Source organism: Elephas maximus, chromosome 3 (assembly GCF_024166365.1).
Source record: "Elephas maximus indicus isolate mEleMax1 chromosome 3, mEleMax1 primary haplotype, whole genome shotgun sequence".
In the NCBI taxonomy this organism is placed as follows: Eukaryota; Metazoa; Chordata; class Mammalia; order Proboscidea; family Elephantidae; genus Elephas; species Elephas maximus.
The window spans coordinates 133116986-133144509 of NC_064821.1; the positions used below are offsets into that span (position 1 = coordinate 133116986).

General features: G+C 36.5%; 1 protein-coding gene across 5 annotated transcripts in view; it reads right to left on the minus strand.

Annotated features, from left to right (window-relative positions):
- TTLL7 (tubulin tyrosine ligase like 7) overlaps positions 1–27524 on the minus strand; it is a 245482-nt gene that overhangs the window by 65428 nt on the left and 152530 nt on the right. For all 5 annotated transcript variants that reach the window (XM_049879618.1, XM_049879617.1, XM_049879616.1 and 2 more), the window contains 4 exons: positions 24680–24838; positions 16746–16962; positions 12248–12412; positions 6322–6480 (listed from right to left, as the gene is read on the minus strand). In XM_049879618.1, the coding sequence (XP_049735575.1) occupies positions 6322–6480; positions 12248–12412; positions 16746–16962; positions 24680–24838 (700 nt within the window). The remainder of the gene's footprint in view (positions 1–6321; positions 6481–12247; positions 12413–16745; positions 16963–24679; positions 24839–27524) is intronic.

Below are 27524 nucleotides of genomic sequence, written 5' to 3' on the forward strand. Positions count from 1 at the left end.
GCATTATGCAATATGCTACCCCTTCAAGAGCTGGGTTTTTCGTGTCAGTCTTTGTTTTTGTTGATGTTGTTTGTTGTGAGGGAAAGGTAATTGGAATAACAAGTGTTGTTAAGAAAATTACTTAATCAATTAATTCAGTTGGTTAAAACAATGCTAATAAGTTCAATACTACAGCTTAGCTCTATGGTCACCAACTACCCACCAACTATCCCCCCAAAAATGTGTGCTACAATCACAAAGGAGGGGAGCTTATTACACAAATCCATCACCACAAGAGACAAAACAACTGATGGCATGCATTCTACAATTGGCAGCTGGAAGAAGTACCATGTTATATTCAAGAAATCATCCCAAAATATTAATTACATTAATTAGAAATGTGGCATGGGTTCACTACAGAAAAATTAGTAAACAACAAACGAAAAAAAATGTCACCTGTAATCTCACTAGCTAGTGTTATTGTTAATAATTTGGTAAATAGCATTCCAGGTTTTTTCTATGCATGTATATTTATAATATTCATTTTAATTTACACATACATATCTATACTAACTATAGGGTTGCTATGAGTTAGAATCGACTCAACAGCAATGGATTTTATACTAACTATAAAATCAAACCAAACCCGTTGCCATCGAGTGCATTCTGAGCCATTGCAACCCTATAGGACAGAGTAGAACCGCCCCATAAGGTTTCCAGGGAACGGCTAGTGGATTCAAACTGCTGACCTTTTGGTTAGCAGCCGAGCTCTTAACCACTGTTCCACCAGGGCTCCATAATAACTATACTATTTTATAATCCGACATTTCCTTTAATAATGTATCACGAAATTATTTTATGCCAGAATTTTGATGAATGCATGGCACTCCTTTTCTAGATGTTTACCATGCTGTATTTTCACTCTGCTGTGGATTTCTGATTCAGAAAGTGATGGACATGTTCCTATCATAGTGATGTGGTCTCAGGGTCTGGGGACGGCCTGGAAATTGCAGGAACACCCATTTGTTCCACGTAAATTTGAGAAAAAGTTTATTAATCTGCTATTTCAGAGTTCTAAGCACTTCTGTTTATAAGCACAGAGAAACGGTGAAGTAATATATACAAAAAAAAGTTCCAACCATTTGTATTACAAATTGAAATCTCTGGAATTTGTAATACAAGTAATAATAGCCTGCTACTCCATGTCACGGGATTATAAAATAAACCAGGCATTTGGGAACTGATGGTTAAGTGGTTCTTTGAAATGCTATCTCTCTACACAGAATTCCTCAGGCATTCCATTCCAAAATTGCAGTCTGGAATTCTGTCAGACATAGCCTTCCTCCAGGATGTTAGCTCATATAACATAACCTTAGAGGTCTCTTTCTTGTTACGTACTTCATATTCTTCTCTCTACTATCATATAAAAGAAACTGGTCTTTAAAAATTGTACCAAAATAAAATATACTAATATGCAGACAGGTAGAAAAGCTCTTTCTAATTTATGTAAACATTCAAGATTGTTGGTGTTCGTTTGTTTGTTCATTTGTTTAATAAGTTTTATAAGAAAGCCAAAGAAAAACATAAAGGGAGAGTCAGAAATGGCTGACAAGAAATTCTGAAAATTAGACTGAATTCTAACCTGCCGAAAATCTACTCTGTCATGTTGATGGTTGCTTTGGTTCTTATTTTCTACTCCTATTCTAAAACACTGACCGAGACGAGTTACAGAATGACATCAAGGACATCATACATGAAAAAAACAAAAGGTCACTAAAAAGACAGGAAAGAAAGAAAAGACCGAAACGGATGTCAGAAGAAATTCTGAAACATGAGTCTAGAATGTACAGTAGCTAAAGCAAATGGAGGAAATGATGAAGCAAAACAGCCGAACAGAAGATTTCAAAGGGCCCCCTGAGAAAACCAAGCATTATAATGAAATGTGCAAAGACCTACAGTTGGAAAACCAAAAGGGAAAAACATGCTCTGCATTTCTCAAGCTGAAAGAACTGAAGAAAAAAATTAAACCTTCAAGTTGAATACTGAAAGATTCTACCAGGGAAACACTGAATGATGCAGGAAGCATCAAAAGAAGATAGAAGGAATATACAGAGCCACCGCACCAAAAAGAATTGGCCAACTTTCAACCATTTCAGGAGGCAACATATGATCAAGCACCAATGGTACTGAAGGAAGAAGTCCAAGCTCCATTGAAGGCATTGGCACAAAACAAGGCTCCAGGAATTGATAGAATACCAATTGAGATGTTACAACAAACAGATGTAGTGCTGGAGGTATTCACTCGTCAATGCCAAGAAATTTGGAAGACAACCATTTGGAAGAGATCCATATTTATGCCGATTCCAAAGAAAGGTGATCCAACAGAATGCAAAAATTGTCAACGAATATCATTAAATTTTGCTGAAGATCATTCAAAAGCATTTGTAGCAGTACATTGACAGGGAACTGCCAGAAACTCAGCAGGATTCAGAAGAGGACCTGGAATGAGGGTTATCACTGCTGATGTCAGATGGATCCTGGCTGAAAGCAGAGAATACCAGAAAGATGTTTACCTGTGTTTCATTGACCATGCAAAGGCATTCAACTGTATGGATCATAACAAACTATAGATAATATTGCAAAGAATGGGAATTCCAGAACACTTAATCGTGCTCATGAGGAACCTGTACATAGACCAAGAGGCAGTTGTTTGAACAGAACAAGGGGATACTGCATGGTTTAAAATCAAGAAAGGTGTGCATCGGGGTTGTATCCTTTCACCATACTTATTGAATCTGTATGTTGATCAAATAATTTGAGCAACTGGACTATGTGAAGAAAAACTTGGCATCAGGGTTGGAGGAAGGCTCATTAACAACCTGTGATGCGCAGATGACACAACCTTGCTTGCTGAAAGCAAAGAGGACTTGAAGCACTTACTGAAGAAAATAGAAGATAACGGCCTTCAGTATGGATTACATTTCATCATAAAGAAAACAAAAATCCTCACACCTGGACCAGTAAGCACCATCATGATAAACGGAAAAAAGAGTGAAGTTGTCAAGGATTTCATTTTACTTGGATCCACAAGTAACGTGCATGGAAGCAGCAGTCAAGAAATCAAATGTATTACATTGGGCAAATCTGCTGCGAAAGATCTCTTTAAAGTGTTAAAAAACAAATATGTCACTTTGAGGACTAAGGTGCACCTGACCCAAGCCATGGTATTTTCACTTGCCTCATATGCATGCAAAAGCTGGAAAACGAATAACAAAGACCAAAGAAGAACTGACACCTTTGAAATTATGGTGTCGGTGAAGAATACTGATTATACCACGGACTGCCAGAAGAACAAACAAATCTGTCTTGGAAGAAGGACAGCCAGGATACTCCTTAGAAGCAAGGATGGCAAGACTTCGTCTCATGTACTTTGGACATGTTATCAGGAGGAACCAGTCCCTGGAGAAGGACATCATGCTTGGTAAGTACAGAGTCAGCAAAAAAGAAGAATACCCTCAATGAGGTGGAGTGACACAGTGGCTGCAACAATGGGCTGAAGCATCAGAACGAATGTGAGGATGGCACAGGACCAGGCAGTGTTTCCTTCTTTTGTACATAGGGTCGCTATGAGTCGGAAAGAGATCAAATCCAGCAGATGTCAGAGTCTTAAAGTTTAGCATCTGCTAAGTGCATTTGAAACAAAAATGAAAAATAGTATAAAGTGAAATTAGTAAATATCATTTATTGTCTAAATCATAGTTTTAATTTTCAAAACAATCATTCCATGCACATATCAAAGTATCCATAATAGGTTCTGCTCTCCTAAATTAGGGCTGCTCTTTCCTGGTAGTTTCCCCCTCCACACTGCCCTATCTGTCCCAGCCCCTAGACTCCACCCTTACCTTCTGCAGCTGTAAAAACTCTGCTTAGACGTTCCCTTTTCTGCAAAGATTTTAACTCAAGATACACACATGCACATACACTGAGTTAATCACTCTATTGATTGTGCCATTTCCCTCTATAAAAATACTATACAAACATATATCTGAGTCCCCAGTAGATGTTACATCCTCCGGGGCAGGTATTGTGTCTTATTCTTCTTGTATAACCACTACTTCCTACAATGACCGTAACTTAGTAGGTCTTTATTGAAATTAACTTAAGGGTAAAGTATTGGCAGTATATTCACACTCCACTCAGTTTACACTTTTTTCCCTAAAAATGTTTTCTAGTGCTTGAAATTTTCCGCAATTTTTTTACTACTAATCTTTATCCTCCATTATTCTAGTTACCTAAAAGTGATCACATTCTAGAAACACCTTCTACCTTATTCCACTTGGTGGCGCCAACAAGTTTTTAACAATGTATTTTAGACCCACTGCAATTTCGGCTGGGAGCAAAATACAAAGATCTAAATACAATTCTTTGAACTGTTTTAATATAATAAATGTTCATTATCCACAGGTGTTGGTTATTGCGGAGTTTTTTAAACAGTTCTGATTGAGCTGGAAATGAAGAATAAATAGAGAATGATGATACATTAATGCACACAATAGTTTTTTGAGCCTTTAAAAAAAATAATGGAATTGAACTAGTTTGTCAATTGTGATGCACCAAGCTAATAAGAAAGCCCATTTCAACAAATGCTTTTAAGAACAGGTAACTAAAATATCTATAAAGTCATTCGTCCTGACTACCCTTTCGGTTCCACCTCATGCAGTGCCTGAACTTCTTTCCCACTCCATGAAGGATAAAAGACACTAAAGGGGCCGAGGAAGATACAGCTAAGAACAGGAAAGGATGACAGACAAAGTGGTAACTTAAAGAAGAAAACATCAAGCCTTAGTGAGTTGAAAGGTCCCTAGTGCATAGTCCAAGAGCTTTTATATCCAAGGAATGGTGGAAACAAAGGATGGCAAAACTTCTGACATAAATCTTATTTCTAGCACACCAAACCAAAACCAAAGACATTGCTATCGAGTCAATTCCAACTCATAGCAACCCCACAGGACAGAGCAGAACTGCCCCATAGGGTTCCCAAGGCTGTAATCTTAACAGAACCTTTCAGTTAGTAGTCAAGCATTTAACCACTTCTCCACAGGGCTCCTTTTCTAGGACACAGGCAGGAGCAAAATTTGAATAACTAATAAAAATATACATAAGGTGCTCTAGTAGACTGAAAACACACACATAAAACCTTTGGCCCTCAAGAAGGAAAAGTGTTCTTTCTCAAAATACATATTTTGAATATCTTGATCTCAGCTATTATATTCAAGGTGCTTATGCAGACCTTGATATGAGAGCTGTAACTTCCAATTTATAAATTACTAGCAAAAAAAAGAGATGATCATTTTAAAATGGAAGATAGCTTGTTGTACACATCTTCTGTAACGATATGTTTCTGAACACGTAACTAAGCCAGTAAACACTGAATGTTTAGATATTTGATATTTTCCTAATAAAGTTTCCTAAACACAGTATTTCAGTAGCCATGCGAAGGCTTTGTGACCCCAGATCAGGGATCTTAGAGGGTAGGACTAGATGGGGTACTGTGGGGCACATGACTTCTAAGGTTTCTTCCATATATAATATAAATATAAATATGACTGGCAGGAAAGACATAAAAATCCTATACAGACATAATCTTTATTTTCCCCTTTATATTATTCCATATTTTCCAAATGTTCTTAAATGATTTTTTATAATCAAGAAAAATAACTACAACCCTGCCCATGCCAGGGATTAGCAGTAAACCCAAAGATGTAGAGTTGACAGGTTGATATGAGGGGACCCTGAGGTGTATAACATGGCCGTAAAGGAGAATTCAGGCCAACTGGATATTGGTTAATGAATACTGGTTAATGACCCAATTGGAGCTTCTCTCCTCTTGGAGAACTTGAAGGGGAGACACAAATAGGGGGCAAGAACACTGTGATCCTGAAGCCCAGGCACCCACACAATGAGAAAACAATATCTAGAAGTCGTGAGGTGGTAGAAGCCATGAAGTTAAGAATATAATAGAGCAAGCAGACAACAAATGAGTAAACGCGGACTCATACATATATTCAGAATTCCTGGACTAAAAATTCACTCAATATTAATTTGAGAAGTAACATCAAATACATATTGATTCACTCCTAGAACTATTTTATTTCCTGAATTTTCTATTTCTCGTCCCCATCCACCACCCCTCCCCCCACACTGACTCCATTCAGGCTTCATTCTGATCGGTTAATAAGTATGCCAAGTAACCGCTTTTAATAAGTATACAGGGCATTAAAAAGCATTTGTTTTAATACACAAGAATAGTGATAATTTCTTTCTTTTTAAAGAGTGCCTTACCTCCAGAAGCCATGGCTTTAGTTTTCTATCCAACAAAATATCAAATCCCAGGACTTCAAAGCAGACACTTTCACTTCCTGGAGGTTGACCAGGTCTGCACATTCGATACGCGTGCAGGACGTGAGGTTCTGCTACAATCAAAGTCTTCACCACCAATTCCTATACGGATTGTCATAAAAAGAGGTGAAAATGTCTTATCACTTTGTAACTTATTTACATATATGGAAATATGACCTGGACCTATGAACTAGCTTTCTAGCACCTGCTGCTGCTCTGACTTCATTTTGTCCATCTCTTCCCCGTCTACTATTCTCCAGCTATATTTGCCTTTTTTGGATTTCTCGAGTGACGCTGCCTCCTGCTTTAGGCCCTTTGCACTGGCTGTTCACGCTGCCTAGGATGCTCTTCCCCCAGATGTACCCATGCTTGGCTGCTTGATATTCAGAGGCCTTCCCTGACCTCCAAGTAGCCGTCCACCAATGCTTATATCACCCTAGGTAATGCCAGAAGCAGCATATAACCAGCTGATATTTTTCTTTTTTTGTTAAGAGTCCTTGTCTGTTTTATTTACGACTCCATTCCCAGGGCCTACAATAATGGCTACCATTTAGTTATTGTTGTTGGGTGCTGATGAGTTGATTCCAACTCATAACAACCCCATGTGACAGAGTAGAACTGTCCCGTAGGGTTTCTTAGGCTGTAATCTTTTTGGAAGCAGATCGCCACATCTTTCTCCCACTGAGCTGACTAGTGGATTCAGACCTTTTGGTAGCAGCCAAGCATTTAACTATTGCACCACCAGGATTCACACAGCATTTAGTAGCTGCTCAAAAAACATCTGTGAAAAAGTAAATAAAATAAAACTTGGTATATGTGGCTTTTATTAAATAAAATAATGGTAGGAGCATATGCTAGTCTTCTCAGTAACAATACAGAAATGGGTGAGGATGGTAAGAAAGAAAAAAATTCCAAGAAGGGTAAATCGGTTCACAGACAACATTATAAAACCCCTTAGATAAAGACTGAAAGGGCTAGGCAGGCAGAACCTGTCTTTGTACAACGATGTCTTTGTAGTTCATGAAGTTTATCTGAAATGAGAGTACTGCTAATTAAATACTTGGCTACCAACATTGTCTGTGAGAAAACATATAATACTTTTAGGATGAGTTACTAATGATAATAAGGAAAGGTTATTTTATTGCAGTTTGAAAACAAGCTATGGGTTGTGAAAATACTGTCTTGTTAGTGTTTGCTTCAAATATATTATCTTTTTGATTGTCTATTTACAGGTATAGGTAATACAGCACAATGGTTAAGGACTTGGTTCTGAAGAAGCCAGACTTCCTGGGTTTCTTCGTGGCTTTGCTACTTCCAAGCCATGCCACTTTGGTCATGTTGCTTAAACTTCATGAGTTTCATTATTCCCAAAATATAATTTGGGAATAGCAATAATATCTGCTGCAAAAGACTGATATAAGGACAAAATGTGATTACATATAAAACTCTTAGCATGGTGTCTAGAACACAGTAAACTGTCAAAAAGAATTCGCTGCTTAACTAGCTACTAACCAGCTACAGTCAAGCTGACCCTGACTCATAGCAACCCTATGTGTGTCAGAGTAGAACTGTGCTCCATAGAGTTCCCAATGGCTGCTTTTTGGAAGTACATCACCAGGCCTTTCTTCCACAGTGCCTCTTGGTAGACTCGAACCTCCAACCTTTCAGTTAGCACCTGAGTATGTTGACCATTTTCACCACCCAGGGACTCCTAGCTGCTTAACTGCTGCCATTGTTATTGTTATTTTATCATTCCTCTAGAACTCTACCTGATATGTCAGATCACACACATATATTCTACTACATGGTGAGAGCAATATTTATTATATGGGAGAACAAAGGTAAGATCAAGGTTAACCACTCTATTTACTCTCATCTTTGTGAGAATAAGTGTCGGAGATGTTGTGACAACTGTTCTCAGAAAATTCTGCTCAAGATAACAAATGCATGGTAACACCACACTACACCAACATAAAACACAAAAAGTTGTTTCATATAAACCTTTGGAGGTATTACTGGAACCACTTAAAAGTGGGGGGAAAAGTTAAAACTTTGGCTAGCATGTGTCTTTGTAAAATAAGACAGGCTGGGGAAAAAGATGTGAAAATTAATTAATACACCCTGAATTACAAATCTGTGTTTTTACTATGTAGAAAACAACACACCTTTAGAAATATGAAAGCAAGATTGCAAGTATATGTGAAAATTGGGAGTGACAGAGCCAAGCACATATTCCACTAATGCTCTGGAGAATTTTCGACATAGTGGCATTGCTTTGAAACACAATTTGTAGATTTGTACCTTAAGTATATAAAAAGTATTCAGTAAGGATGGTTTTATAAGTGATGAGTGATTTTAATAATTTTTAATCTCCATGCCTTGATTTTCTATTGATTTCTTATTTTTTATTGACCAGTAAAAAACACACAGCTCTGTTCTTGATAGTGGGTATTGATGAATGTCAGTTTTCATATATAGATAATCACTTTTTTAGACAAATAACCCCTAAAAAAAGGTCATTTAAAAAGTTCTAAATTCACGGAATTTGGAAACTGAGGCATTAAGATAAAAATTTACTTCAATGACCTCATCCTTTTATTCTCTTTTTACAATATATTATCCCACTGATCCACCTTAAATGATACTTATATAAAGTATTTGTAATTCTTAATAAAGTAATCAAGTCTTCAAATAACTGCATAAATGCAGACAGTTTGACAAGGTAATTGTAAGAAAAGTACTTGGAAAAGTTACTAATTTATTGGTTATTACTTATTATTTATTGATTATTAACATATGGTCTAATATAACAAAGAATGATGCAAATATACCCATTTACAGAACTATCAAGAAATGTGCCAGAGCTTAACAGGCACACACTGGTCATGTTCAGGAGATAGTCATATCTAAAAATTATACTTTGGACTGTAACAGAAAAGTTAATTTCCATATTCTCTTATAAATATTAATCTCAGTTGTATACCAAAAAAAAAAAAAAACTAACTAGACCAGCTGCCATAAAGTCAGTTCTGACTCATGGTGAACTCATGCGTGTAAGAATAGAACCATGCTCCATAGGGATTTCAATGGCTGATTTTTCATAGCTGGATCACCAGGCCTTTCTTCCAAGGCACCTCTGGGGAGACTCCAACCTCCAACCTTTCAGTTAGCTGCTGAGCAAGTTAACAATTTGCACCAATTACCTTCTTCTAATTCAATTATGTGAGAAACCCACTGCCGTTGAGTCGATTTCGACTCGTAGCGACTCTAGAGGACAGAGTAGAACTGCCCCCATAGAGTTTCCAAAGAGTGCATGGTGGGTTCGAACTGCCGACCTTTTGGTTAGCAGCCATAGCACTTAACCACTAAGCCACCAAAGTTTCCTATAAGTACCACTTAAAATGAATGTATGTAAGCCTTAATGATGTTGATTTTTCTTTCTGGCCCAATGGCTTCATCATTTTCACAAAGGCTTACCCTAAGAATCAGACCTATATGGAAGTGAAAATTTGGGGAAAGGAACAATAGTACACCAGAGAGTATATAAAACTTTCTTGGCCCCATTGTCATAGTCATTAAGTGACCCATTCATTAAGTCATCCTAGTGTTATCTTGCATAACCTTCCATCAAGGAGCTAGCATCCAAAAATAATTCATTTTACCCCTTTGAAGTTTCTAACGCTCTATGATAATACACTAACATTACTAGAATAGTTTTTGGAATTTCCACAACATTGGCCTTGGTAAAGTAAGGAAGTAAATAAATAAACAAAACGTTGTTGTAATCAAATTTCTAGTTTGGATGTAGTTAGTCTCTCATGAAGATACAATAGATAGTTAAAAACTAGTGGCCAAGGGAAGATGAGAGGGTGGAGGGGGTTGGAAGCTGGTGAAATGGACACAAAAAGAGAGAGTGGAAGGAGGGAGCAGGCTGTCTCATTAGGGGGAGAGCAATTGGGAGTATGTAGCGAGGTGTATATAACTTTTTGTGTGAAAGACTGACTTAATTTGTAAACTTTCACTTAAAGCACAATAAAAATTTTAAAAAAACAAAAAACTAGTGGCCATCTGGCCGAATACAGCTGACAAACATATTTGGTGAAACTCCTACATTTTTCAAAATTTTGCATTAGTTGCCGACATTTATAAATCAGGAAATTTATGGCTTCTTTTGATGAATTAGAAGAATGAGCCACACTGGGCCTAAAATACCAATAGGATGATGCTGAACGGTGGCTACTCCCTTTGGAGAGACTGCTTATGCTCTTCCAATTACCACAGTCCCCAGCGCACCCTATTTTTTCCTATCCAGACCACTTCTTCTTGCTTGTCTGGCACCTAAGGACATTTGAATCCACAGCCTGTGATATAGAAAATTAGATTAAAAAAAAAAAGTCAACAAAGCGATAGATGTGATACTGACGTTTCTCTTGAATTTATTCTCTCAATTAGAAAAAATCAAGCTCAACCAACTCTGAACTTCAATAACCATTTTTCCATGATAGATTTATTTAAATTATATACTCTTCATCCCAAAAAGAAGAGTTAAATTAAATAGCCCTAAGCATATAATTAAGCATATTAAGTACTTTCAGTAAACACACTACCCTAACTTTGAATGCCATTTGAACCCCTTTACTAGGATCAATAAAAGATCTGCTTCAGCAAGGTTATCTTCTCAGATTTGTTCCTTTTTCTCTAATTCACCATTTTGAATTTCAGTCACTGTTCTGGCTTTAATTGTCAACTGAACCCCAAACACATACTTTTAGCCGTCTGTTTGACTTTTCTACCTGAGAGAGCATTTCAGATTCAACATGTCTAAAGTGGAACATATCATCATAGCCTCGTGGAGTTTAAAAAACTCGGTTCAGATGTCAGCGCTTCCAGGAAGTGCTCCTTTACCCCCAAGTTATTATATGTGGTGTTCCTCTACATCCCCACAGAATCTAATGCATGCCAGTATCATGCTTGGTATGTTGCATTTTATTAACAATTTGTGTGCTGGTTAGAGCTATATCTTGTAAATATTCAAATTCTCAGCCAGAGCCTGGGTTATGCTAGGGATTCAATAAACACTGACCGAATTCGTGAATTAATGGACAAATAAAACTCTTTTCCCTCGTCTTCAAAACCAAGCTCTACAGCTTCTTCTCAAAATAAATTCTTTCCTACCCTACTTCAAATAATGCCATCCCCTTTCCTATAAATCCTGCTTAAAACTGCAGGGGGATCTCTGAATTCTTCTTCTCCCCCATCCTTGACACTGAGTTAATCCCAATGTTTACCTCATTGTCACTCCTTTTACATGTTCATAGGTACCACTGTGATTCAATTCAGGCCATTCTTCTTACTCCCAAATTCCCTCTCTACCTACTCTTGGACTTCATTCTAATGCTTCCTCATCCATTGCCAGATTTGTCTTTTAAACGCATGCTCTTTGGCTACATTACTCGACTGCCTTAAGATTTGAGTGAATCCCTGCTGCCTACCAAATTAAGCTTTGCTTTTCAGACCTAAAATTTGGCCTCCGCATATCTTTTCAGACCTAAAATTTGGCCTTCGCATATCTTTTCAGAAGTAAATCCCCACAGCTCTCCCACAAATACCACAACCTGGACCACTCATCATTATGCTCATACTTCCTTGGCTTTAGTTATGCTTTTCCCTCCACACAGAATTTCCTCTCCCTCATCTCTAGCAGTAAACATCCTGTTTATCCAGCAAACTGCATCACAAGTGCCACTTTACAACAACACTCTTTATCTACCCAGTCCAATGTAATCTGTTCTTTACTGGAAATGCCTGATTGTCCTTTAAATGAATGCTGAGGAATGATAGTTTTAATTGTGGAATGGTATAATCTTACTGAAATATCACTCCAAAACTTAGCAACATCATGTTGATTTGCTTGTAGGAATTCTGTAAACCATTTGATGGAGCGTTTGCTGCCTTTGTTTTCAGTTTCATCCCGTTCAAAATGCTCATTATGCTTGTTCACAGAGTAGTTTGTCAAATGCATGTATAACTGGGTCTGTAACAACAAGCAAAGTTGTTATCACCTGTGAGAATCCAGAACTGTGAGATTTTACAGAAAAGAAGATATTCAAAGATTACAAATAATTTTAACATTTAAAACACACACTGAAATTTTGATGGTTACTTACATAATTTTCAAACAAAATGAAATGGTATAGTTCCCTTAAAGGACTGAAAATGGAATCATCTACAGAGTTACTTTTACATATTATTCACAATATATCTACCATAAAGAAGCTTTAAATTAGTAATATTGAGAGTAATTAAATAAAAATGTGAAGCTACACGCTGCTAAGCAAGGAAGATAGGTTTATTTTTGTTTGTTTTTCATGTTTTGGCCACATAGTTTTTACCCCAATTTGTGGTGGGAAAGGAATTTTCTGAGATCATTCTACCCCTTTTCAAAGGAGTAAAATAAGTGAAAACTCTAAGTAGTATAAACCAAGAGGTGGGGCTACAAAACACAGTATCTGCCCTCCCTTACTGACTCAGGAAAAAAAAAAAATTTTTTTTTTTTTTTTCTTAAATCCTTACCAAGACAGAGTGCACTTAGAGTCAGCAGACAGAATTCACCCCACAATGCTGTACACGTGTCTTCACAATTAACAGTACATTAATAGTGTTCCATATTGAGGCTCTTATGTCTAAGCCTCTTCATATTATTATACTTGTTGATACTGTTTTCCTCAAATAAATTTGAAAAAGAATCCAAAATTTAAAACTTCTCACAACTGTCAATAAAGACACATTTAGTGGCTCCTTATCAATCTAGCATATTCATCAAGTCTATCTTTAATTCCTGCCTTCACGATCCTACTCTCAAAGACGCCTTTAGATTGCTATGTTGCATCAAAATGAATATAACTTTTCATCCATATGATTGTTGTAATTTCTATTTGTTAATATTTGTTAATAACCAGCTATATTCACATCATATTTATTACCACTGCAGAGGCTAAAAATGATAATAACTATATATATATATATATATAACTATTCTAAACCTGATTTTTTTTCAGCATATAGGCTTGATATACTGAATTGGTACACAAAATTTTTCAAGGATCTCTGGATTTCTACACCAATAGCAAAAATGTATGTTTATTATATTTCAGTGTTTGACATTGTTTCTTATGATCTCCTTATTTCTCATTACCTATTTATATCCAGTTTATCAATATTTAATTTCCCTATAAATATACAGCTCATTGCAAAATCCATGCTTATTATTTAAAAAATTGGAAATAGAAAGAAGGAAAAACAAGTAGGAAATAGTCAGCCATCCATAAACAACCAATCAGAGGATTTTGGTTGATCTTTCTAGCCTGTTTTCCTAAACTTACCTTTTACATAATTGTGACCCCACTTTACATAAAATTTTGTATTTTACTTTTTCATTTTTCATGTTTTAGTCTAGGTATTTAATCATGAGATTTTAGAAATATACGAGGGACACTGACATTATGTAGGAGAGACATCCTTATTCTATACATTTAAAAACCAGAGCCAGAAGCTTAAGTGATTCAAAAATCACTTAAATCATTCAAGACTTGGCCCACATTCCCTGACTCCATCATCTTATTATGATTTCCTAACCCAGTGGACTTAAGCAGATTATACACATATAACTTAAGATATGGAAACCCTGGTGGTGCAGTGGTTAAGTGCCACGGCTACTAACCAAAGGGTCAGCAGTTCAAATCCGCCAGGCGCTCCTTGGAAACTCTATGGGGCAGTTCTACTCTGTCCTTTAGGGTCGCTATGAGTCGGAATCAACTCAATGGCACTGGGTTTAGTTTTTTTTTTTTTTGTTTTGGTACCTTAAGATATCAGAATAAAGCAATTTATCTCCTAAATGAGCTCTCCAAGTCTTCCTATTTTGAATACTGTCAAAAGATCCTGATCAGCCTTAAATTTATATAATTCACTCTTATCCATTCTAATTACTTTAATTATAACCTATAGGTGACCAGTCCCAAATTATGCCTATAACTTAGATTTCTATTCTGAGCTTCAGACCTCTACTATATATCCAAATTTCTACAGTATAGATCCATTTGGAGGTAGCATAGGCATGTCATACTAAACACATAAGCTTGCCCCCAAATATTTAATAGCCCCTGTGTTCCCTATCACCATAAATAAACCCCATCCACCCAACTGCCCATACCAAAAAATCTAAGTTTTATCCTGACTAATTTTCCTCTCTCTTCCCCTTGTTCCACAGATTCAATCTGTTACCACATTATATCAATCCTATCTTCTAAATACACCTCAAATCCATGTTCTTAGTCCAGCCCCACTGCTATGGCTTCATTTTAAATGATCTTTCTTTTCACATGTGGTCAGACTACAACACATCTTCTTGTCTCCCTTACTCTGGTCTTACCCACCTATCTCCACCCATCTCACATTCCCCACACTGCAGACTAAAAAAAAAAAATTTTTTTTTAGACTAAACTACTAAAAAAAAAAAAAAAACTACTAGATGGCCTTAAAACACAAATCTCATTCCTTCATTCTCTTGTTTAAAACCTTTCAAACAATGGTTTCCCTTCTTCTTAGGTTAAATTCCAAAATCCTAGACATGACCTACAAAGTTCTGAAAGATGTGGCTTCTAGGGCTCTCTGTCCTTCTCTGAATACACATCCCTTCCTAGACTATACTTAAGCTGTACTCAACTTGCCTGTTTTCTCCAGACATACCACACGCTCGCTTGCCTCTTGGCCATTCTTTTGCCTAGGTTGACTAAGCCATCCCACCTCCAACCTGGTGAACTCTTCATTATTCAGATTTTAATTTACAAACAAACCCTCTCCCTAACTTTTATCTCCACTAGATAAGGTGCCCCTACTATGAGCTGCCATAACACCCTCAGTTTCTTGGACCACCACACTTACCAAAAAATATCATAATTGCTTATTATATTTTCTGCCTCTCCAACTAGGCTGTTGGTTCTGTGAGGTTGAACACTGTATCTGTCTTGGCTACTATTTCTCCAAAACCAGTACAATGCCTGGACCACAACAGAGTTCAAACATTACTATGCAACTGAATATATCCACACCCTATGACCTTTAAAGAGATATTGCTTCCCTTTATCTTCCTTTCCTGTGAAAAGTTTGACAGTTCTCTTATTGCCTTCACCAGGTTCACAACATTTTCAGTTTATTGAACATAGAAACATTTAGGATAAATCATTATTTAATTTTGAAAATATGACCACTTTTAATGGCATTAATGGTAGGCATATACTGGCAGAGAACAAATATCACGTCTTTGACAAAATTAGAAAAAATAATCATAATTTTTACTATAATGACTAGATGCAAAAATAGGACTAGAGGTTAACTAAATTTTTAAGTTTGGATAATAAATTATAATTTGACTTTTACAAACTGTACATTGTAGTTTATGACTTTCATGATAAATTATAGTTATAACTTTCACCAGTGTGTTAGGGCTGCACAATGAAAATCTTAAGGGAAAAATATGTACAAATGTCTCCATTTAGTAGATTTTAAAATGCACGCTTAAACTGCTAATTTATGTCTCTACTTTGCATTTGGTCAATGTAACTTTACAATCTTCTCTTTTCTTTCCAATAAAAATCAATAACTCTATTTTGCTGATACTTTTGTTTATTCTGTTTCATATACTTTCTCCCATGTCTCTACAGGTTCGAATCCTATCTATTATACACCAAAACCAAACCTGCTGCCATCGAGTCGATTCTGACTCATAGAGACCCTATAGGACAGAGTAGAACCACCCCATAGACTTTCCAAGGAGCACCTGGTGGATTCGAACTGCTGACCTTTTGGTTAGCAGCTGTGGCACTTAACCACTAAACCACCAGGGTTTCCATCTATTATATAACCCAGAAAAAACCCAGTGCCATCTATTACATAAGGCCTGCTCAAGTGCCACCTTCTCCCTGAGGAACTGAACACAAATGATCCATACACTCAACTCCATAACATTTTATCTGTGCTTCTCAATGGCATATCATTTTTTATTTATAACAGTCTTTTCCATACAGGACCACTGCTTATAGATGTGTACTTTTGAAATTTAGTCTTGTGCTCACAGCACCTAAATGGGCACTTTTTCCTAATTAACTTCATTGGAGAAGACAACTTTTTTCTGATTTTCACAAAGCTTCCTGGTAAGTTAGAATTAGTCTTCTTTCTGTATTCACCTCTTTTAAATCATTAAAGTCTTCAAGGAGGGACTTTGATTCATGCAGTCTTTACACACAATGTGTGCTTTAAAAGTACATGTTGAACAACTGAATGAAATCATAAATTCTGTCTGGTATACCTACCAAATTGGATTCATTAGGTGGTATGTACTTCTCTGTTCCCATTCGCACAAGACCATCATGGTACAGGAATATCTTTAATGGATCACACGATGTTACCAAAATATAAATTCGCAAATCAAACTTGTAACCTTCCATTAAAAAAGGCTTTTCAATGTATTCTTGGACAATCAAATGATCCTGAGATGGAAGTTTGTCACCATTTCTTATCAAAGAAATCCTAAATTTAATGAAAAGAACAAAAAGGTTAATACAATATGGAGCCAAGATATCTAAAAATAATGTTACATATACACTCTAAAAGAAAAATGGCAGAATAGGAAACTCCAAAATTCTGCATCTCCACAAAAGCAACAAATAAACTAGCAAAAACTGTCAGAATCAACTTTTTCAGAATTTTGAAAACTAATCAAAAGCTTGCAACAGCCAGGAAATGCTTAATAAAAATCAAAAACAAAAACAGGTGAATCCGCATAAAAGAGCTACATGGCATTTTAATTTACCCTAATCCTATCCCCCAAAACTCAGCTCATCAGAGGCCTTAACAACAAGCCACATTGTCAATACAGGTACCAACACTGGAGGAAGCAGCATGGACCATATTCTTGTAGATGCTTGTTTTGATATATCTGGGGGCTTCATGGAGGACCTCAAAGGCCTGGTTTTTATCTTACTAACTCAGAACTCTCCTAGTGTTGAGTTAGCTACCTAAGGAACAACTGCTGAAAATATTTAAAGGTAAATATATTAATCCCTGTTTCCTAAGCAACAAATAACTGTTGGGGAAAACAAGACTAATGAAAAAGATGGAAAAAAGTCTGAAGAAGGAGAAGTTTTGAGGAATAAGGGCTTTGAAAAGCTCTAACATATTCCTTGGAATCTAGAAGGCACACACAACCAAGCCCAGAGCTGGACACATGCTCAGGAAAGACCTGAGAAGGCTCAAAGCTCTCACCTCTGGATGATCTTCAGGCTCTGTACAAGCAGGAAGTGAAGGCTAAGACAGAGTTGTAAACTGCCTGTCTAGTATTGAAGGCATGCCCCAACATATATTCAGAACCCATCCGCAAAGACTAGGAGATTCTCCTCCCCCCACCCCACTCCCACCCACTGCCCTGGCTCCAGGGATTTAAGGAAATATGTGTTCAATCACTAGCCTGGTGCCATCGAGTCAATTCTGACTCATAGTGACCCTACATGGCAGAGTAGAACTGCCCATTAGGGTTTCCAAGGAGTGGCTGGTGGATTCAAACTGCCGATCTTTTGGTTAGCAGCCTAGCTCTTAACCACTGTACCACCAGGGCTCTGTTCAATGACCAGTATACTGTTATTCTAACAGATTTTATTGACCACACACAACAAAGAACACAGACTTTACAAAATGGTTTCAGAAAAGTCACTAAACAAGTAAGTAACTAAAAGAACTACAACAAGCATCAACAACAAATCCTGGGAAGGGATGAGACTCTAATTTCTAAAGCTGCAACATTTTAATATCAAAAATGTCCAGTTTCAACAAGAAATTATGAGACATGCAAAAAAGTATGGGCCATACTGTTCCTGAAGAGCCCAGATATTGGACTTACTTTAAATACACTCAAAAAGCTAAAGAAAACCATGTACAAAGAACTAAAGAAAATCATAAGAGTGATGTTTTACCAAACAGAGAATATCAATAGACAGAAATTGTAAACAAATAAATAAATACAAGGAACCAAATAGAAATCCTAGAGTTGAAAAGTAGAATAACTGAAATGACAAATTTACCAGAAAGCTCAACAGACGATTTGGGCAGGTAGAAGAAAGAATCAGCAAACTTAAAGATAGGCCAGTTGATATTATCCTGTCTAAGGATAAGAAAAAAGGATGAAGAAAAATGAGCAGAGATTAACAGATCTATGGGACACCATCAAGCAGACCAACATAAGCATAATCAGAGTCCCAGAAGAAAAGGAGAGAGATAAGGAATAATGGAGAACATTTGAGGAAATAACGGCCAGAAATTTCCCGATTTAATGAAAAACAATAGTTTATACATCCAAGAAGCTCAATGAATTCCAAGTAGGATAAAATAAAAGAGATCCACACTAAGACACATTATAATACAACTGTTGAAAGCTAAGACACAGAGACAATCTTGAAAACAGCGAGAAGTGACTCATCATGTAGGATCGTCAATAAGATTAACAGCTGATATCTCATCAAGAAGTATGAGTGCTAAGAGTGCGATGACATATTCAAAATACTGAAAGAAAAAACTTAACCAGGAATTCTATATTCAGCAAAACTATCCTTTCAAAAATGATGGCAAAATTAAGACATTCTCAGATAAACAAAAACCGAAAGAGTATGTCACCAGTAGACCATTCCTAAAAGAAATGCTAAAGGGAGTCATTCAGGCTGAAATGAAAAGACACTAGACAGTAACTCAAACTCACAAAAAGAAATAAAGAATACCAGTAAAGGTAACTACACAGATAAATATAAAAGTCAGTATTAACGCATTTTTGGTTTGTAACTCCTTCTTTTTCTTATATAATTTAAAAGATAAATACATAAAACAATCATTGTAAATCTATGCTAATGGACACATTATGTGTAAAAATGTAATTTGTTATGATAACAACATGGAAGTGTACAGAGATATGTAGGAGCAAAAGTCTTGAACACTATTGAGACTAACAGACAGACAAGTGGGTGAAAACCTGTCCACCATGGGCGACCCTGCTGATATTTGAAATGCTGGTGGCACAGTTTCTAGCATCACAGCAACACTCAAGCAACCACAGTACAAGGTACGTTGATAATTACTGGTGACTGGAATGTGAAAGCTGGAAACAAAGAAGAAAGATCGGTAGTTGGAAAATATGGTCATGGTGATAGAAACAATGCCAGAGATCGCATGATAGAATTTTGCAAGACCAATGATTTATTCATTGAAAACAGCTTTTTTAAACAACATAAACGGCAACTATACACATGGACCCTGTCAGATGGAATACACAGGAACCAAATCCACTAAATCTGTGGAAAGAGACGATGGAGAAGCTCAATATCATCAGTCAAAACAAGATCAGCGGTTGACTGCAGGACAGACCATCAATTGCTCCTATGTAAGTCTGAGTTGCAGCAGGACAAAATTAAAACAAGTCCATGAGAGCCAAAGTACAGCCTTGAGTATATGCAACCTGAATTTAGAGACAATCTCAAGAATAAATTTGACACATCATACACGAAGAGAGCCAAAGATAATTTAAAAAATAAGAAAGAAAGAAAAGACAAAATGGATGTCAGAAAGGATTATGAAAACTGTTCTTGAAAATACGGTAGCTATAGGGCTTTTTATAGGGCTGTAGGGACCCTGGTCTCAGCAAACATCTAGCTCAGTTGGCATAACATAGTTTATAAAGAAAATGTTTTACATTCTATTTTGGTGAATAGTGTCTGGGGTCTTAAAAGCTTGTGAGTGGCCATCTAAGGTACTCCACTGGTCTCACCCTGTCAGGAACAAGGGAGAATGAAGAAAACCAAAGACACAGGGGGAAGATTAGTCCAAAGGACTAATGGACCACATCTGCCACAGTCTCCAGCAGACTGAGTCCAGTGCAACTGGATGGTGCCTGGCTGCCACCACTGACTGTTCTGACAGGGATCACAGTAGAGAGTCCCAAACAGAGCTGGAGAATAATGTAGAACAAAACTCTAACTCACAAAAAAAGACCAGACTCACTGGCCTGACAGAGGCTGGAGAAACCCTGAAAGTATGGTCCCCGGACACACTTCCAGCTCAGTAATGAAGTCACTCCTGAGGTTCACCCTTCATCCAAGGATTGGACAGGCCCATAAAATAACACAAGACTAAAGGGGCACACCGGCCTAGGGGCAAGGACTAGAAGACAAGAGGGGACAGGAAAGCTGGTAATAGAGAACCCAAGGTCAAGAAGGGAGAGTGCTGACATGTCATGGGGTTTGTAACCAATGTCACAAAACAATATGTGTACTAATTGTTTAATGAGAAGCTAGTTTGTTCTGTAAACCTTCATCTAAAATACAATAATAATAATAAAAGAAAACAGAGTAGTTAAAGCAAAAGGAAGAAATGATGAAGTAAAAGAGCTGAACAGAAGACTCCAAAGGGTGGCTCGAGAAGACAAAGTATTATAATGAAATGCTCAAACACCTGGAGTTAGAAAACCAAAAGGAAGAACACACTATTTCCCAACATGAAAGAAATGAAGAAAAAAAAATCAATCATTAGGTTGTAATACTGAAGAATTTTATGGAAAAAATACTCAATGCCACAGGAAGCATCAAAAGAAAATGGAAAGAATACAGAGTCACTGTACCAAAAATATTTGGTTGACATACAACCACTTCAGGAAGCAACATATGATCAAGATCCTGTGGTACTGAAGGAAAAAGTCCAAGCTGAATGGAAGGCAGTGGCGAAAAACAAGGCCTCAGGAATATGACAAAATACCAATTGAGATGTTTCAACAAATGGATAAGCAGCCCTGGAAACACTCATTCATCGATGCCAAGAAATTTGGAAGACAGCTACCTGGCCAACCCACTGGAAGAGATCCATATTTGTGCCCATTCCAAAGAAAACTGATCCAACAGAATACTAGATTATTGAACAATACCATTAATCTCACACACAAGTAAAACTTTGTTGAAGATAACTCAAAAAGGGTTACAGCTATACATTGACAGGAAACTGCCAGAAATCCAATCCAGATTCAGAAGAGGACATGGAACAAGGGATATCATTGCTGATGTCAGATGGATCTTGACTGAAAGCAAAGAGTACCAGAAAGATCTTTACCTGTGTTTTATTGACTACGTAAAGGCATTCGACTGTGTGGATCATAATAAATTACCGATAACATTGCAAAGAATGGGAATTCCGGAACACTTAGTTGTGCTAATGCTGAACCTGTGGATATACCAAAAGGCAGTCATTCCAATAGAACAAGGGGATATTGAGTGGTTTTAAGTCAGAAAAGTTGTGGGTCAGGGTTATATCTTTTCACCATATTTATTTAATCTGTATGCTGAGCAAATAATCTGAGAAGCCGGACTATATAAAGAATGCAGCATCAAGATTGGAGCAAGACTCATTTACAATCTGCAATACACAGATGACACAACCTTTCTTGCTGAAAGTGAAGAGGACTTGAAACACTTCCTGAAGATCAAAGACTACAGCCTTCCATACGGATTACACCTCAACATAAAGAAAACAAAAATCCTCACAAGTGGACCTATAAGCAACATCATGATAAAAGGAGAAAACATTGAAATTGTCAAGGATTTCATTTTACTTGGATCCACAAAGTCCATGAAAGCAGCAATCAAGAAATCAAACAACATATTGCATTGGGCAAATTCACTGCGAAATACCTCTTTAGACTGTTAAAAAGCAAAGATGTCACTTTGAAGACTAAGGTGTGACCGACCCAAGCTATGGTATTTTCAATCACCTTATATGCATGTGAAATCTGGACAATGAATAAGGAAGACTGAAGAACTGATGTCTTTGAATTATGCTGTTGGTGAAGAATACTGAATATTTATACCATGGACTACCAGAAGAATGAACAAATCTGTCTTGGAAGAAGTACTGCCAGAATGCTCATTAGAATCAAGGATGGCAAGATTTCATCTCACGTACTTTGGACATGTTATCGGGAGGGACCAGTCCCTGGAGGAGGATATCATGCTTAGTAAAATCAAGGATCAATGAAAAAGGGGAAGACCCTCAACGAGATGGACTGACACAGTGGCTGCATCAACGGGCTCAAACACAGCAACAATTGTGAGAATGGACCAGGGCCAGGCAGCATTTTGTTCTGTTGTGCAAAGGGTCTCTATGAGTCAGAACTGACTCAACAGCACCTAATAACAACAACATTAAGACCAAGACGGTATCAATCTGGATCAGATTATTATAAATTGAGATGTTAATCGGTATCTGAGCACAACCACTAAGAAAAGAACTCAAAAATATGTAGTAAAAGAAATGAGCATATTAAAATGGTACAGTATAAAATATCTATTTAACAAAGAAGGCATTAATGGAAGAATTGAGAAACAAACGTGTATATGACATACAGAAAACAAATAGCAAAATGGCAGAAATCCTTGCTTAACTTTAATTACATTAAAATTTGCTGTTGTCATGTGCCATTGAGTTGATTCCAAATCATAGCGACTCTATAAGACAGAGTAGAACTGTCCCATAGGGTTTCCCAGGCTGTAATCTTTATGGGAGCAGATTGCCAGGTCTTTTCACCTGTGGAGACACTGGCGGGTTCAAACTGCTGACCTTTCTGTAATCAGCTGAGCAATTAACCTTTGTACCACCAAGTCTCCTTACATCATATGTAAATGAGCTAAACTCTCCAATTAAAAGGTAGGCTTTTGTAGAATGGTTGAATAAAAACATGATCCAACTATATATTCTGTATATAAAAGATTCACATTAAATCCAATGACACAATAGATAGAAAAGATATCCCATGCAAGAAGTGACCAAAAGAGAGTTGAAGTAGCTATAATTACATCAGACAAAACAGACTTTAAAACAAAGATTATTACAAGTCACAAAGAAGGATATTATGTAATGATTTTAAAACATCAATCCATCAAGAAGATAAAACAATTATAAACACATAAGAACACGGCTTCAAAATATATCCAGCAAAAACTGAAAGAGCCAAAGGGAGAAGTAGACACTTCAACAGTAATAGAGCCTTCAATATCCCACTTTCAATAATGGATAGACAACTAGACAGAAGATCAGCACATAAATAGTGCACTCAACAGATGAGAGACGTCCTTTACCTGTGTACTAACACATTAGGAGAAAAGTCCTGCCAGCACTGAATGCCCTTTCAATTATCTGCTCTTCCACCTATTTTTTTATACTAGTAAATCAGAAGAGTAATGCTTATTCAAAGCAAATATTTACGACAAAATTTTTTCTTTGCTAAATATGAATGTCTTAACACTAAAATGGTGAACTTCAATTATCCCCCATTATAAAGCTTCCTTTGACACTAACATATAGAAAGCCAACTATACATTAGATAACCATCATAAAATTCCCACTAATACTACTGGTGGTTTACTTCTAAATGATTATACCACAGTTTAAAATAATGTATGATAAAATTATTAACTTATGGTTAAAAGTGCAAAGGAAATTTGTTGAACAATAAAGTATACGGTAGGTACATTTCCAAGTATCTTTTTTTCTCCACAGCATCTTAAAAATTAAAATGATTGACACGTTCATGTCTTTTTTATTAAAAGCAGCCTCAGCCATATTTTCTCTGAAGAAATGCATTGTAGAAAATTAACTAAACATAAGAAAGTAAAAGGAAATGGGAATATTAAATTTCACATTCTATTCTCAGCTAAAAATCTAGTTCTCAACACTTCAGCTTAAAATGTGTTCTACTCATTTTCAATCCAATTACCATGGCTACATAAAGAAAAACATAAAGCAAAGAAGATACAGAGTTTTCTTCAAGATTTCTAGTTATAAAAAGAGCTAATTGCCTTTTCCATTTTTTCTCCAAGCTAATTTATTATATCAACTAATTTTACTCTCCAAACTTACTCTAAATTGTAAATGCAAATCTTAAGTTTAAAAACATTAGGAAACAACTTTTTTTTTTAATCTTATAATAAGCTCTCATTAAAGTTTCACAACCTGTTGGTTTAACTTTTACATTGAATTACCAAAGCTTATGGGACAAGATAAAAAAGAAGACTCATTAAACACTTAGCTTCATAATACTAATACTTAGAAACCTCTTTTATTAATTTTTTTTCATATTGGTATGCAACCATGAGCATTTGCTCACATTTACTCTTCCTTCAGGTTTGTTTGTTTGTTTGAATATTTCCAGGTAAAATAAACCTACCCATGACCCATTGCACCATTAGCTGGCTTTACTATAAAAGTTTTCTGCTTCCGTTTTTTCTTCAATTCTTTCACATAATTCTGAAATTGAGTATATTCGGCAGGGAAAATCCATGTTCGAGGAACAAAGGTATAATCCAGAGGCCGAGACTTTATCATTCTGTAAATTAGAGATAATATGGAAAATAATTTCTATCCAAACTTTTCTAAATTTTCTCTCTGTGCCACTGACATTTCCCACAAAGATTTAAATTCTCTCCATTCCTTTATGTATTCATTCACATACTGACTCATTTAATAACGGTCTATTAAGCATCCATTATGTGCTAGGCATTGTTTTAGACCTTGGGAACAGACCAGTCAAAAAAATAAGACAAAAATCTCTACCTTTGTGGAATTTACACATCACTAGAGCAAATATTTGAGTATATACTATGTGCTAGGCCCTGGGGTATTAAGATAAGTTAATATGGTCTCTGGCCCTAGGAATTTACAGATAGGCTAGCAATTCTACAACAATGTGACAGGTGAAACAATAGCATAGTAAAGCACCATGTGGAAGGAGTCATTAACTCTGCCTCACGGATGGGTGAGGGGAATAAGGAATGCTTCAAGGTCAAACGCTGTTTATCTTACTTTTTTAAAGATGATTTTGAGCTTTCTGGATGTCACCCTTAGGGAGCACTTTTTGACTGCCCTCTCCTCTAGTGGTTTTTAGATTTTTTAACTACTTCTTTGAGAAAGCCGCATGAGGCCTCTGAGGTAGCAGAAATTTTCTTTATATGGACTACCTATATTTTTGGTTTTTGGCTAAATATTTGCTACAAATTAGGCTGCCTATTTAATACTCAATTTAGATGAGTCAGAACAGACTTGATGACAAGAGGCTTGGTTTTTGTTTTTGTTTTAGGAATTGTACAAAACTCGTCACCATCGAGTCAATTCTGATTCATAGCGACCCTATAAGATAGAGCTTCCCCACAGGGTTTCCAAGGAGCAGTTGGTGGATTCAAACTGCCAACATTTTGATTAGCAGCCAAGCTCTTAACCACTACGCAACCAGGCTCCTTAGGGATTATACTAGGTATAAAATGTTTACTTTCAATTAATACCAAATGTTAACTATTCTGTACATATAGATTTCCAAATAAAAATCAAGAAATTATGAAAAAGATTTTAAAATATCATCTATTAATGAAAATCTGATTGTTTTCAAAAACAAGTCTTTTTTCTAAAGGTGTAGAAGTCTTTTATAACATGAGATATTGCCCCCAATTGAGAGTGGTAACAACTAAAATGAAACCATAATGTATGGTATGAACAGCAGTAAGCCTAAATTCAGGACTAGGGTGTGGAATACATCAGCCACACTACTTCTACACCTGGAGCTTCATATACTTATAATTTTTCATGTGCTTCTTCGAGACAACTCTATAAGAAAGTTGTTTCCACTATGAGCAGGCAACTAATTCCTAACTGTATCTGTCAAATCCAGATTAAGTAACAAGCTAAATAATCTGAGTACAAAATAGGGTAACACTGACTGGTTTAAAACACACATTATAAATCTAAAAGACAACAGTAACAATGCTAATGTCTTTTTTTGCTTCCAAAACCTTTAAATGCATTATTATATATTTAACAATGACATGAAATTAGATCAAGTTAACATTTTAATTAGATCAATGTGGGGAAAAAGTCCAAGAATACATTTATTCAAGAGAAATACCTTATTCCATTTAGGTAATCTAGAACAAACTGTTTGATATAAATACACCCACTCCTCACTTGCTGGCATGGTTAGGTTTTGAAGACTAGGTCGTTCCATAAAAATTGGCATTATATGAAAATGGATGAACACATCAGATCACAAAATGGAGGATGACTATATCCTTGCATAGCTGTCAAATTACATTATTACATAACTGCCAAATTACATCATTAAATAACTGCAAAACCACTGAGAATCATGGCCCAGCCAAGTTGACATATAACCTTAACCATCGTGGCCGGTGTTACTCTCACCTCACACCTCAGCGCTCATTATTGCCAGACATACGTTGTTAATGTGCAAAATAGTCAGACAGTAGATTTTTTACTACTGTCATAAATGCGAAATGTCAGATAACATGATAGTCAATAAGTGAGGAACAGATGTATAGCCTCAAAAGACACATGCAGTTTTACTTAGGAATTTGGGAGTCTGGGATAATTCTTGCTCATAGCTCTGCCATAGATTTACTAAATTATATTAAACAAGTAATTTAATTAATTCTATTTTTATACCACTAGTCATAACTTTTTAACTAATAGGAAACTATATTTTCCTTAAGGAGAATGTCAAGGATTCTATAAAACGAGAAATTTCCTATTTGCAATCACCAGATACCTTCATCCCCTCTCGACCATATACACGTCTGTCTTCTAGAAAGCAGCCAGAATGATCTTTCCAAAATGCAGATCTGGTCACATTACCACTGCCCCAACTTTTCACTCCCACTTCCTCTATGGCACTTAGGATAAAGACCATAATCCTGTACATCACCCTTCAGCCTCATCTCTTCCCTGTTCCCATGACTCTGTGCTCCAGCTGTACTTGGCCTTATTTCAGTATTTGACTGTTCATGTTTTCTCCCACCACATGATCTACATTCATGCTATTCTTCCTGCCTGGAAGGCACTTACCTACCATCTTCACCAGTAAAGCTCAACTCATCATCATATTTCATATTCATATTTCTTTGCTTTCTCAAACTGTCCCACGTGTCCCTAATTAAGTCAGAAGTGCTTTAATATTCACTGTTTTAAAACTATGCACCTCTACTTCTCAGCACCTATCACATTAC